General features: G+C 36.9%; 1 protein-coding gene across 1 annotated transcript in view; it reads left to right on the top strand.

Moving 5' to 3' along the window:
• Nucleotides 1-6,389: 6,389 nt before the first annotated feature.
• LOC124864621 (GRB2-related adapter protein-like) overlaps nucleotides 6,390-14,659 on the top strand; it is a 49,211-nt gene continuing 40,941 nt past the window's right edge. The window contains exon 1 of the mRNA XM_047359471.1: nucleotides 6,390-6,628. Coding sequence (XP_047215427.1) covers nucleotides 6,551-6,628 — 78 coding nt within the window. The 5' untranslated portion in view covers nucleotides 6,390-6,550. The remainder of the gene's footprint in view (nucleotides 6,629-14,659) is intronic.

Here is a 14,659-nt window from a genome sequence, read left to right as displayed (position 1 = left end):
GAATATTTGCAGGCAGTTCATTTCTGGCGGGGATTTTACTCACACCTGTTGCTGAACCCTGTTGATGCCAAGATGGAGCTGGCCTACAGGTGTCCTTGGCTTTAAAGGAAGTGTTACTCCATGGCTGGCCCTTCCTTCGAGCAGCCACAAACACATCAGCAAAGGTGGAGGCTTCTGCAGCTGATTTCAGATCATGCTCTTTTATCCACACCTGGAGCTCAGGGGACAACATTCCTAAATGCTGTTCCAGGATTAATATTTCACCAACTTCTTCCACTGTTTTACCTCTGGGTGGAATCCATTTCCGAAACAACTCCTTTAGCCTCACATACAGCTCTTTGGGGCTCTCATCAGGATAAACATACAGGGAACGAAACCTTTGTCTATAGGTCTCTGGATTAATGTCATACTTCTTCAAAATTGCTGTTTTCACATTATCATAATTTAGTGTCTCATCAACATCCATATGAACATAGGCACTTCTTGCCTTACCCGTAAGGAGAGGAATAAACCGAAAAACCCAGTCTGCATTTGGCCATCTACAGGCAGCTGCAATTCTTTCAAATGTAACAAGGAAATGTTCAATATCATCTTCACTTGTCAATTTCTGCAACTTTGGCTCAAGAGAAAATTGCAACTGACCTGAAGATATATTGACTGGTGCAGATATAGCCTGGGCCTGCCGAACAACTTCATAGTCATCCTCCTGTGTTTCTGGATTAGTTGAAGAGGGTTCAGGGAGTGGAGATGTGCAGCCTGCACTTCCATTTGTAGTAGCTGAAACTGATGTTTTAAGGCTTTAAACCGCTGTTCCTGTATCTCACATTCTTGGTTTAATTTTACCTCCCGTGCCTCCTGCTGGCCCATGAACGCCTGCAAAATCCCAGTCAGGTCTCTCAGTGTTGGTTCTTTATCATCTTCACCCCCAGTGTCTGCTGCCATTGTAGAAGCTGCAGCCTCCATTTCCTCTTCTCCAGCACATGGTTCCTCTGTTAGTTGGGTCTCTGGTTTGTTTTTCCTGGCTCCACGGTGCATGGTCAAAAATGGAAAAACATGGAGAGTCAAAAAAGCAAAAAAACAACAAAAACTAGGCGTAAGAAAACAGCCAAAAAAAAACAAAAAACTGTGTCCTAAACTGGCAAATCACTCTCCTGACACCATGGGTGAGAGACCGAGCTGGTCAAGCATGAGGACACAGTAATAACTTTCAAAGAACATGGGTTTTATTTCCCCAAAATAACAAAATTCAAATAACTGTTACAGTGCCCTTAAAAGAGGTCCAATAAAGAAGCTAAACTCAAGACAAAAAAAATCAAGGTTAAACATAACAAAACCTCAAACTAACTGCTCAAACAAACAAACTGACCTCCTACACAACAAACAAAGGGGACCTAAATACTGGCTAATCAGACCAGACTAACACACTGAGGAAGAGGGAAGGAAAACATATACAGAAATTTAACTAACAAAAATAACTAAACACAGTTAGCTTAAAAATGTACTTGAATGACTAATAACTAAACAAAATAAGCAAATTACAAAAACAAAGAGAACTTATGCAACAATTAGAATAAAGACTCCATGGTCTTCCCCCATGGTGGAACTCCAGATGGTATCACCCAATCAGTCAATCTGGAATTGGAGTGTGCCAGCCAGAGTCCATTGCTTCTGTTCAAGGTACTCCCCCACAGCACCAACTGTGTGGCTGCAAGTGTGGCCATCACAACCCTCAAGCAGGACAACCACTGTAAGCATACAGTCAGCACTACAATGGAATTGTTTAGATCCATGCATGTTCAAGTGTTGACTTAAAAATTGCTGTTTTTCAAACAAGTAAGGGCAAAATTATCAGCCTATAGATTTGCAAAGCAGGTGGAAGAAATGTCCTTCAACATCACACTTATGTTTTGTGTCGGTCAATAACATAAAATTGAAATTACAATACATTCGAATTTGTAATAATATGACAAAATGTAAGAAAGTTTTTAGCTTTGAATTTTAAAAGCTAAAACAAACTTTCCACAAAATTATAAACGATCACAAAAGAGAAGGGAAAAGAGGAAGGGGCAACTCAGCATTTTAGCTTTTTTAGCTGAAAACAAGTTCCACTTCCTCTTTCCTTTTCAGTCACTACATCCAGCTCTCTTCGCTTCCTCTTGCAATCCTTCTTACTGCTGAGTCAAACAGCCATATGACACAGGATTTCCTGGACGGATAATGCCACCGAAGCCACAGCGACAGCTTTCCAGCCCTTCCCATTTAGCTCCATTTGCTTCCAAGTTATTAGTAAAATAATTGTAAATATCCAAAGATTCCAGGCTTTATGGCTCACTTTGAGTATTAAAAGTAAGTCCCACTGTGTGTTGCAGATGTCAGCCCTAGACACTGGACACGTGTTGCACATTTGCTCTTTTGGTCCTTAATTACACATGTTGCCCTCTGAAAATGTATTTGATCATACTTCCTTTGCGATATCATTAGCAGTTAGAATAAATTAGTTCCTTAATCTCTAACTGTCAAGGCAGTTTGATAGAGGTGTGAAGATTTTGGACAACTTCTGTTTACTGTGAGAGAGATGGGAGAAGAGGGTTACAGAGAAAAATATTTCATTGGAAAATCATGATGCTTGTTTAAGAAGACTTAAATCTACTCAGAAAATATATTTCTAATTTGTTAATCAGACCTATCATAAATTAAAATAAAAAATCAACTTTTGATAATTAAAATTCCAATACAGTCAACTTGGAGACTGGAAATGTCTGCTGTGTATCTTCTTAACTGAAGTCATATTAGACTTTCAGTGGTGGCTCTCAAAAGTGTAAAGATTAGTGACTAGGCCAGGAGTGTCCAAACTGCAGCCCAGGGGCTACTTGTGGGCCTTAAAATAATTATGTATGGCCTCTGACAGCAACTTTTTTGCCTTACATCAACACTGTACTGTAGATGGACACATTTTTATTTTAGTGTGAGATTCTTAGTGAAAATTGAAAATCTTGATAAAGTGGAGGATGTTAGGTACCTCATAAAGCTTTTTGCTTTGATTTAAATTTTATAGTAAAAAAGACCCCAGCATCCAGGAACATTTACTTAAAAGCCATCTGGGATGCACCCAGATTAAACTTATACAGAAAGTGTTTTCAAATAAAGTGTGAGAAGACTGAAACTTTTTTATACTAAGAAATAAAACAAATTAGACCTCAAAAATGCAGAGAATAATAGGCCTTTTAACAAGACAAACATGCAAGATCCTGTTATGTTTGAGATCCATCATGACTTACAGATCCTTTTACTGCAAAAAATGACTTTTTTCATTTAATTCAATATTGCATGTTTACTTTCTTTGGCAGGTAGAAAAGAACATTCACTGTCACCGTTTTGAGTTTGGTTCTGAGACTCTAGAGCTGGAACAACATTGACAGGAGTTAAAGCAGATTTTTCATAAACTGAAACAATGGATAACGTGCTTTTCTTTCTTCATCCACAGAGGTCGCCAGTGAGAACTGCAGCAAGGGATCAGAGAGAGATTATTTCTGGTCTGATGAGAGGAATAAATTGTTTGGAGATGTCTGGAATCTTGCAGTGATAATATAACTGGATCTTACTTGGTGGTTAAGCTGTTTATTCTTGGAAGAGAGGGTGTTGTGTTCTCCTGCTGTGGACTCCAAAATATAGGTTATGTCACAATCCACTCAGGATTTACTCAACCAACAACAAAGGAAGACCAGGATTATCATTTGCATTAGAAAAACATAATTATTAACATAACTATTATTTAAATAAAGTTTGTAATAAAAAAAAAAACTCAAATAGATTTGCTCATGTTATTTTGAGCACAAGCTTTGCAAAACCCCTAGGGGCTTAAGAGGTTGAGATGTTTCCAGGTAAGTGTTTGGGCCGGGTTCACAGGAAATTAAGTGGTTTCCAGGAAGCTGAGAAAGGAGCAGGGGGAAACTTAGGAGAATCTTTGGGAGTGGAGGTGGTAAGTGTGTCTGCTTGGAGTCTTCCGAAATCCACAAGGTGAGGAATGAAGTTGTCTCTGAGAGTAAATGTGGATGGTCGGGATCTGAAGCACGGAGAGGAACAGAAGGGGTGAATAGTAAGTCACATGAGTATAACAAGGAGCAAAAGAAGAGCCCAATTACCAATATGGGTATGAAAACAATCTGGCACATTTCCCCCTGGTCCTGCTGATCCTTAAATACAGATGAGTGGAGAATAGCTGCAGCTGGGGAAGCAGCACCTGCCAGTCCTGACCTGCAGCAACAGAGAGTCACAACCACACAGAGACACACGTACACACACTATACGCCTCACTCAGCACATCAGGTTATAAAAATTGCAATTTTCGTGCCCATCCTGGCTACTTTCAATTTGATGATTTTGGCAAGCATGGCAAAAGGTTTGGACACCCCTGGGGAAGGCCATTCCAAAACTTAAATTTTTCTACCGTCGGGCCATTGTTCGGTTGATTTGGATGCACGGTTGGACTCCCTGTGATGCTGAAAAATAAAACATATCTTTACTATCAGCTCAAGGTTTTGGCATCAGAATTGACTGGTATATGGAGCTGTTTATGATTTCATCAACCATAACAAAAACCCACATTTCTCCTGAAAAAGGTTACCCTGGATCATTATGAGCCCACCACCACCACGTTTCTCTGTGTGTGAGACGTTTCTTTAAGTCTGATTTTAAGTGACCATGACACATTTTTCATATGGTTTGGTATATATTAGTCAGATCTGGATGCTTTATTTGGAAGAACCTGATTGTGTTTTGCAAATCTGCTCCTTACACTAAACATATGAAGAATACAGAAGAATATTGTCACATGTAGAACAAAACCAGCTATTACAAGAAAGTACATATTTCAGTGCTACTGGTCAATCGCTCTTACAAGTTTCTATTTGGTCTTCTGTTGACAGTTTCTCTAATATCATTGTTTGCCAATATTTCCCTCACTCACTGTCAATGACTGTCTTCATTTCAGCATGGTATTTAAAATGCTATGGAAATCTCTGCTTTTCTCCTGACTAATACATTTGTACAATAACTTTCACATAGAAAGGCATAGTTAAACCAAAGTTGGTGTTAATGATCCATTTTGAGTGCCCAACAATACTATGTGGTCATACACTGACATCATCAAAGCCCCGCCCCCTCAGAACAGGAAGTCACTCTTTTCACTTGGAAAGGTCACTCTTTGACCCTTTCAACCCAATCAAGTTGAAATTGTGTCAAAAGACAGATAACTACTGGGTCCCACATGGTTTAGAATACAGAGACTTTATTCAGGAGGGTGTGGGCATGGTGACGTGGCCGTGGTTGATAAAGCCGTAGCAACATGCTCGTGGTGACGGGGCAAAGTTCAACGTCACTCTATACTTTTGGCTCTATATCTATATCTACTGTATATCTATTTCAAAATGTTAGACTGTCGTCTAACAACTTCCACACACAAGGCCAGAGCTCGACCAAACTATCTGTGTGTCATCACATGCCAGCACTCAACACATTCATATGCTCACTTTTCACATCACTATTGCCCCGCCCGCTTAGAACAGGAAGTCTCATGTTTTATTATGGATTTCATCCATTTACACTCTAACTCATTAAAGTTTCATGCTGTGTCTGATGACAGAACAAGGTGATGTTTAATCCAACTCTGAACAATGACTGTTGGCTGGACCGGGCAGGCGTGCCAGCATGGCAAATTTTGATGTCTCACAGTTTTCACACAGTTGGCTCTATATCACACATGCATTAGCTGATTTGCTCCAAACTGGAAATGACCTCAACTTCTATCAGGAAGGTTGGATTTTGGCTGAATTTTGAAGACTGCTCGCCACAGCAGGACCCAGCCTCATTGGTTCGCCAACAGTAGAGGCGGCAATGCTAAGCTGCGAGGGCTGTCCAACACTGCTTGCAGCTTTATCATGTCATTGTAACCTCTGCAAATGATAGCTTCAACTAAAAGATGTGAATTAACAAATAGCAGAAAAAATCCAAAGGGACAGTTAATCTGATTTACTATAATTTATATGGAATTGTGAACCCCAAAAAACCTCAATGGTGTGAAACTAAAGATAGCCTGCAAGATGACAGGATGACAAATCCAGTACAGAAATGTTGATGCAAAAAAGCTGATTGAAAAGAGAATTCATATAATCCACAGAAGCCACTTCGAGAGTATAAGATAAATATATACACAGGAAGTGCCTCCCACTCTTTTGCCCCTGCCCTTTCTCTCTCTCTCTCTCTCTTTCTCTCTCGTCTCAGAGTGTTACTCATGGCAGTGTGTTGCTGAGCAGCAGCCAGTTGTGTTTTTCCCCTCGTCGGGCTCACTCACTCTCATCCTCTGCTCTGACTCTCATGCACTCTGAGCCTCAAAGGACAGAACAGACATTTCCTCTGTTCCTCTTCTTCCAGTCTCGTCTGTGACAGTATTTCTTTTTTTTATTTCTTTTACACGTATCTACTTGTTCTCTCTCTATCAGTTCCTTGGGCATTAGTAGGGTACCAGTGTGTGTGTTTGTTTGTGGGTTTCAGCATGGAAGCGGCGGCACTGTATACATTTTGTGCCACAGAGAGTGATGAACTCAGTTTTAACAAGGGAGACATGCTCAGGGTAAGAAAATAACTTTTACTCTATCTATCTATCTATCTATCTATCTATCTATCTATCTATCTATCTATCTATCTATCTATCTGTCTATCTATCTATCTATCTATCTATCTATCTATCTATCTATCTATCTATCTATCTATCTATCTATCTATCTATCTATCTATCTATCTATCTATCTATCTATCTATCTATCTATCTATCTATCTATCTATCTATCTATCTATCTATCTATCTATCTATCTATCTATCTATCTATCTATCTATCTATCTATCTATCTATCTATCTATCTATCTATCTATCTATCTATCTATCTAATGTTATGTTGCTAATTAGTGGCTTAAACTTTTAAATATTCTAAAAGTGGTAAAGGTTTTCGTATCCATCAATGACTTAAGCTCAGAGTTTATAAAACTCAGAGTAATCCAACGAGCTTGAGAACTAGTTTGGTTGCTTATTTTAAAAGACCCACACTACAACACAACCTGTTAACTTTTTTAGACATACAGTTTGGCATGTTTTTTTTTATTGGGACCCTTGATCAAACCAAACTAAAGAAGTGACATAATGATTATAGATGTTATTTATTAATATAAACTAGTTCTCTCACCGCAGACCATGAGTAAATTGAAGAAAATTCAAGAGAGTACGACTTCATACATGACACCATTTAGTACCTAAAAAAGTCCAGTACAAAATGACCACAACTGCAAAGGTAGTCAATGGAAAAAATTACCAGCATCCATTTTCAGTTTAGTTACTTCATGTTTTGCTTATAAAGTGTGTTCTTGTTGATTACATCCGACTGTCCTGTCTGTCAAACGCACATTATTGTATTCTAACGGAAACTTTGCCGTTATTAACTGTATTTCTGTTCCCCAAATGTAAATTCAACATAATTACTGTTGTGTTGTTAATGTCAGGTTCCTGTTTACATTTTTAACCATACTTTTTGAAGTGGAATCAATTCATTTTTTATTTGACTTTGTTACTTTAGGATTCTTCATTATGCATTTTTTGGTTTCACTGTGGATAATGGCACGCTGCTCTTGGGCTGCCGTTGGGGTCTATTTTTTGGTCTGTGAGATTAGAAGATGCGGTGTAACTGAGAGCAATGCTGCCTTATATTTATACTCAGAAGTTGTAAGTTCTATGTTACAAATTAAACAGCAAAGTTGAAATTCTGACATGCGAAGGAAGACTGCCAAGCCAGGATGATTCAATATCTAATGTGGCTGCCCCACATAACATAGTAAAGGTTGAAGGAATACAGTTTTTATTATCACATATCATGGTTTGTACCTCAATAAACCAGAGGCACACACAGTACTGCACACAAAAGTTGGGTTAATGTCTATAATGGGTTAACTATCTATTCATTCCATAGAAATTATTACTGGCTTTTATTGCTGACAGGTGTCTGTCAATTTGCCCCATTGACATTTTTAACCTTTTAAATTTGGGCCCACTATTGTACAGCATTGTAGGAAAATATGGGAATATGACTAATAAGTATAATCTACTTAGCAGAATGTAATAAAGAATTATTATGGGTTTGCTCATATTTTATCATACTTTAGAGTCGACTGGCCCCAACAGTAATCAGAACCAAAAGAAATGCCAATAGAGTGAAATACAAAGCTTTCAGATAATAACATACAACTGAATTAAAATACTTATTGCAGATTACACATTTTTAAAACCATTTATGCTTGTAATTCATGAAAACCAATAATAAATGAAAGAGCCATAGTGTGAATAAATGGGTAAGAAATGGCTTTACTGACACAAAATGGGAGTAGGAAGGGTGAAAATGTGTAAGTAAGGAATGCTTAGCAAAAGGAGACTTGCAACTATAATGTTCTTAGAGATTTTCTTCCCAGTTTGGTTGTAGCTTTTTGTTAGCGTCAGTAATTTCTAAGGTTTACTTAGATTTTGACCAGCTGTTTGATTAGATTTAAACTAAGGACCCACGTGTGTACAGTTCAAGACAACCCTACAAATAGAACATCTTTTCAGACATTGGTTCCCTCGTGTCCGTGAGGTGAGGTGAACCACGTACCTTGTGCCCTTGATACATAGAACACAAGCATGAGAGTAAGAAGAATCACCTCTGTTTTCGGTTCAAAATATGAAATTATAAAATAACTAAAAAATAAGATAAAATAATTTAAAGCAAATTTCTTGATTTGATGAACAGGTCAAACATCACAATTTGGCTTTTCAGCTGGAAATTGTTGTAGTGGAAAATTTTAACTGTAGATGCCTATATAAAGGTTTAGGGTAAAAATACAAGAGATTATCTAGATTTATACTGTAGCACCAGCTGTTCAATGGTGACACACAAATAAATCCATGGGATTAAATTATCCACAAGATTTTGTCTCTGCAGTTCAGTGCCAAGTGCTTCTGTAGATCAGGCTTTAATGGCTATTTCAGAAACATTTAGGACATAAGGAAATTGTATTTGGTGAATTAGAAATGAAGTGAATTTAAGATTACACAGAGCGTTTGTAGGTATAATAAACTTTTTTTAAATAATACTACTAGCTTTAGTTGAGATCTTTTTTGTTCAGGACGTAAATATCCTGAAGATTCTCTAATCTCTGTGTTCTGCAAAGTCACTTGATGCATTAGAAATTAGAGTGGGCTTTTAGGAGAATGTATGCTTTATGGCAGCAGTAATGAATTACCACCACATTATCATAGGATAGTCACTTGAAGCACTGCTGGGTTTTATGTGCAATGCTTCCCTTCCTCCTGCAGTGGGAAATGGCTATCTTGACACTGCCACCTTTTTGTGGTTTAAATATGGGTCATATTTTGTTCATATTTCTTAATATGTGCTTAATAACCTCATTATATATGTGTCAGTACACTAAAGGATTAAGAATAAAATTATTACTTAGAAATACATTGAACTGTTTTCTATTGATGCTAGATGTTGGCGTCTTAAGCCAACTCTCTGGTTAATAGTCTATCTCTGGTCCCAGAGAGGCTCATTTTCAAACCTCGTTGCCGGCAAGAACAGGAACGTATTCTGCTGGGTGCGTTGCTTTCTTCATGCGTTATTGTTCAGTAGCCGTGCAGAGCCAGATCCATTACAATGAGAAGACTGGTGACTCATAAAGAAGTGGTAAAAATAGCTTTGCAGATAAATAAAAAGAAGCAACTCTGAATTTCTGTTTAAAGTTGGAAGACAATGTGGACAAGTTTGGACTCAAATGACACAAAAGAGGACTGCAACAACACCTGCTTCCTTTGTTTTCCCAACACTGACACAGGTTCTGAAGAAAAACACTCAACTACAGCCACATACTTTGATAGCACGCCGATCAACAGATGTCAAAGTAAATGTAAAATTGTTTTATTCCTTAAGGCAAGTTTACATACAAATTCACCTGCAATGTAACTCAAGCTTATTGTGGCATGAATGCAACACCTGACCTATTTTTCAAACTCAAAGAGAGAATTATGTCAAATGATGTTAATGATAAAGTATCAAGGATCAAAAGTGCTATAGTCCAATAAATAGATACTATATCATAATATGTATTTTTGTTTTATTATAATCTAAATAATTTGTCAAATAAACAACTTTATTTATGGGATAATTTAAATTAATATATCATTGTATTGTCTTTAATAACTCAAATACCTCAACAATTAATAAATTATGTAATACATATCGATATCAAAAATTTGAACATGATTTTTATTCTGTGTTCAAATCTTTTATGTTTACTTCAGTCGTCAACTGTGTATCATAAAAATAATTAATTTGCTACAATGGCCCTACAAATAGGGCTGCACAGTGGACCCGTTGGTATTACAGTTGCCTTGCAGCAAGTAGGTCCTCGGTTCAACTCCAGGCCGAGGGTCTTTCTGAATGGAGTTTACATATTCTCCCTGTTCATGCATGGGTTCTCTTCAGGTTCTTTGGCTTCCTCCCACAGTCCAGAAACAGTCATGTTTCTGGACTGTTGGTCTCTCTAAATTGTCCTTAGGTATAAATGTGTGCATGCATGGTTATTTGTCCTGTGTTGCCCTGAGATGGACTGGCAACATATGTACACTGCCTCTCGCCCAGCGACTGCTGGAGATAGACCTTGCGCAGATAAGCGATTATTGACAACGGATGGATGGCTGAATGGATGGATAATATCTTATACCTAGTTTTTCTTGCCTTTATGTGAATCCACATGATTCAGTTTAGCCTCACTTTGAGGGACAATAAAGGATATTTCTATTCTATTCTATAAAATGGAAAACTTGCATTATTGATTAATGCATACATTTTTCTCTCTAGCAACAGATATTGGAAAATTGTCTGACAGTTTGTGACTTTACACTTAAAAACAGTTGGGTTATGCAGCAGGACAATGATTGAAAATACATCAACATGTCCACTTGTTATTGACTTAAAAGAAAAATCTAAAAATGATGCTTTTGGAGTGGCCCAGTAATAGTTTGGGCTTAACTCAGCATAACCTCCAAAACTCCTCAATACTGCCAAATTCAAACAATTCTTCAATGAAGAATGGGCCAAAATTCATTCACAGTAATGTAAAAGACTTATTGCCAGTTATCAGAACCACTTGATAGGGGGTGTTGCTGCCAAGGGCAAAATGCCAGATTGTCTTGGATTACTGTTTACCCTAGATACATGAAATTTGTATTTATTGTCAGATATTAAAATGTATTTCGTATATTTAACTCTAACAAAAAAGCCAGGAGCAAAGGGCAATAAATACATTTTTATTGCACTTAAAAACCTTTTCACAACTTCTAGAAATATGGCCCTCTACAGTAAAGTATGAGCAAAATACTGATTTTTATCATACAAATTTTGGCTTGACAGTATTAGTTATATAATATAGGTAGGTGAAAATCTACCAAAGTCTGAAGGCAGACTTATGTGGAATAATTTCTATTTGGGTAGAGTGGTCATCTGTTTCAGACTTTGCTTGTACAAGCTGTATGAGAGATGGGACTTTATGATTGTAACTGCTCTTACATAAGTTACAATCTGTCACTTCCACAGTCAAAATGATGCATTAATGACAAAATAACTGCAGATATAAAGTTACAACAAGAAACCTCCATTAAAACAACAAAAACAGCAACAGGTAGTTTATTAAGGATTTCTTCCTATTTAAACACTTTTGTTTGGCTGAGTGTTGAGCACCAGCTCAATAATAGTGCACTCATTTAGCTGTGTAAGTGACTGATGATTGATGCTATGAGCAGTAAATCAATCTGTGGTCTGGATCACATTTTCAAATGCCCGCACAAACGTGCAGTGTAGCCATTACAGCCAGCTGATGCATGAAATGAAGTTTCTAAAGGTAGGGAGGGGAGGGACAAACATCCCAAAAAATTCTGTCACTGCCACGTTTTAGTAATCAAAGCCAGTATGTGGGAAATATACTGTTAGGTTCGGTAGGGAGTAAAAGTTACAATCTAATCTGCTGCCATTTTTTGTGTTTGAAGCTAAAATAACTCCCAAACTGAAGAAATTTGAATTTGCCTTCTCTCTGTTTTATCAAATTTGATGGAATAGATTTTCAGATTAAGCTTTGCTTAAGCTTTACTCTCAACAATAAGTTTAGCTCAGTTGAAACTGAATTGGCTTCTGTTCATAGTTCACCACCACATAGTTCAACATTCTGAATTAAATTCACAGCTTAACAGGCGCTAGCTCTTATTTATTCATCATTTATTTTCTTTTATATAATTTAGGATCTCAATCGACAATTGGAATTTTCACTCAGCATAGACAGCCTAGCCTTTGCCAGCTAATGACCATCTATTTCTAAATGAAAAGCACATAAATAATCTTTCAATTTGTCCAAATTCCCAATAAAGCTACTCATATTTGCATATTTCCCTGCTTTAACCTTCAGAAGGCAAAATGATATAAAAAGGGGCACACAAAAATGTGTTGTTAATTGCGACTACTTTCATTGCACTTTCAGATTGTGTTCCATTCTGTTCAGTCTTTTTAGGCAAGTCAACTTTAAAAGACACTTACCTAAATTGAAGAAAACCTCTATGCTGTTATTTTGGCCATACTTATCTATATAACAGTATTGTGCTCCTATATTGCTTGTCCCTGCTGTCTATGGAAACCCACCTCATCCTACTCCCTGCCTGCAGCAGGTTCTGCTAAGTAACAACATGACCAGGCTTCAGCTAGGTATGGGGCAATAAGAGATCATGAGATTTTCATGGTATGATAACCTTGAGTAAAAATATCACGGTTCAAAGGTATGGTGGTATGTATACAAACATTTAAAACTAGAATGTATAACATGAGCTAACTGCTTTTAAAACAAAACAAGCAACAATCATAACACTGCTGCTGCAGAATTATTACCGATAAAATGTTATTTGCGGCATTTATTTGTCATTCTAAATGAGAACACAGCTGATAGTATTGATAGTTCGTAATTTTTCTTATGACAATGTGTAAAAAGCATTTAAGCTAAAGATTTCTTCAAAGATCAAGAATTAAATCTTACTTTATGTCACACTGGGCAGATAAAGTTTCCATCACTATCAACAAAAACAGTATATTATTTAAAACTTTTTTTTACAGATGTAGACAGTGGTATAGAGGAACAAAAGCAAAATATAGAATTAACACCTGTTGAATTTAGTAGAAACATTTATAAAAAATGTTTTTATTGCATAAAATATCGTTATTTCTTGTCATTCAATTTTTTATGAAATCACACTGAAAGGTAATATTAGCTGGCTAATTAGCCAGGCTTGGTTATCTGGCCTACACTCCGCTTAACAGACATACAACTTTAGGCTTTAAACATGCCAGCTTCACTTGCAAAGGAGCATTACTTTAAACTTGCTTGAAACCTTTTTGATATTGTTTCAAATGTCGGTATACCTTTGTGACTGGTAACAGGACCCATGCTTAGTTGTAGCTAAAAACGTTTAAAGCAAGGAGACAGGAATACATTATCAATATTGTGATGGCAAAAAGACAGATACATATGCTCGCACCTTGTTCTTAAACCCGACGTGCACACACATGAATGTACACAGTAGTCTCCCAGTTCTTGTCTTTTAGAGGAAATTATTTCACTATAATCTGCATAAAGCAAAAAAAGTTTTTATTAAAAATTTCTCATTTAACATCTTTTGTTCACTCCCAGATAGAGCACACTTTAATGTCCATGAACTGATGCTTAGTTCAAGTTCATCATGTAAAGAATTGTTCTATTAGCTGCCCCCCAAAACAATTACACTACTCTTGAGTGAGATGATCTCATCGCCTTTATGCAGAACACTGAAATTTAAGGATAACATTTTTTATTTTACTATTGAAGCAAGGAACAAATTTAGCAAAAGCTCCAGCAGTCCTACAGTTTACCCCCAAGAGGAAGACAAGGAAAATCAGATTATCTAGATTTATGAAAAAAATGTCACTACAATTCATCCAGAATTAGCAAAACAACATCTAAAGACATCAAAATGACTGGACCAGCAACTATTATATGAGTAAAAATACCTCACTGACAGGTATAAAGCATCATACAAAAAATAGAAAAAAGTTAAAACAGGCAGCTTTAAACCACATGCAGATCATGAGATGATTTCCCTTTTATTAGCCTCAACGCTGTCTTTCAAAGCTTATCTATAAAGTGTCAAATAGTAATAGTCCTAGTATCAAAATCAAGTAGTTTGAAATGTTTATGCAAATTACAGTCAGGGTTACCAGCAGATCTTTTAGAGAAAAATATAATTTTAATCCTGTTATCTTCATCATCATAATCATCATCTGCGTATGAGTTTTACAACAAGGGATTGAAGGTTCTATTAAAAGTTATATTAAAAGGATATAAGGAACTAATATCCGACCTTGTGTGGCTAACTCTCCTGCCGCTTTCATTTGGTAGAAATCCAGATAGTTTGTTCTGGAGACTCAGTCTAACAGCAAGTCTGGGACGAGCCAAGACCAAAGCAGACATCAACTGTCTTGAACACAACCCCAATGTCGAAAACATGCACCT

Source organism: Girardinichthys multiradiatus, chromosome Y (genome assembly GCF_021462225.1).
Source record: "Girardinichthys multiradiatus isolate DD_20200921_A chromosome Y, DD_fGirMul_XY1, whole genome shotgun sequence".
Taxonomy (NCBI): domain Eukaryota; kingdom Metazoa; phylum Chordata; class Actinopteri; order Cyprinodontiformes; family Goodeidae; genus Girardinichthys; species Girardinichthys multiradiatus.
This window is presented reverse-complemented; position numbering and strand designations above follow the sequence as displayed.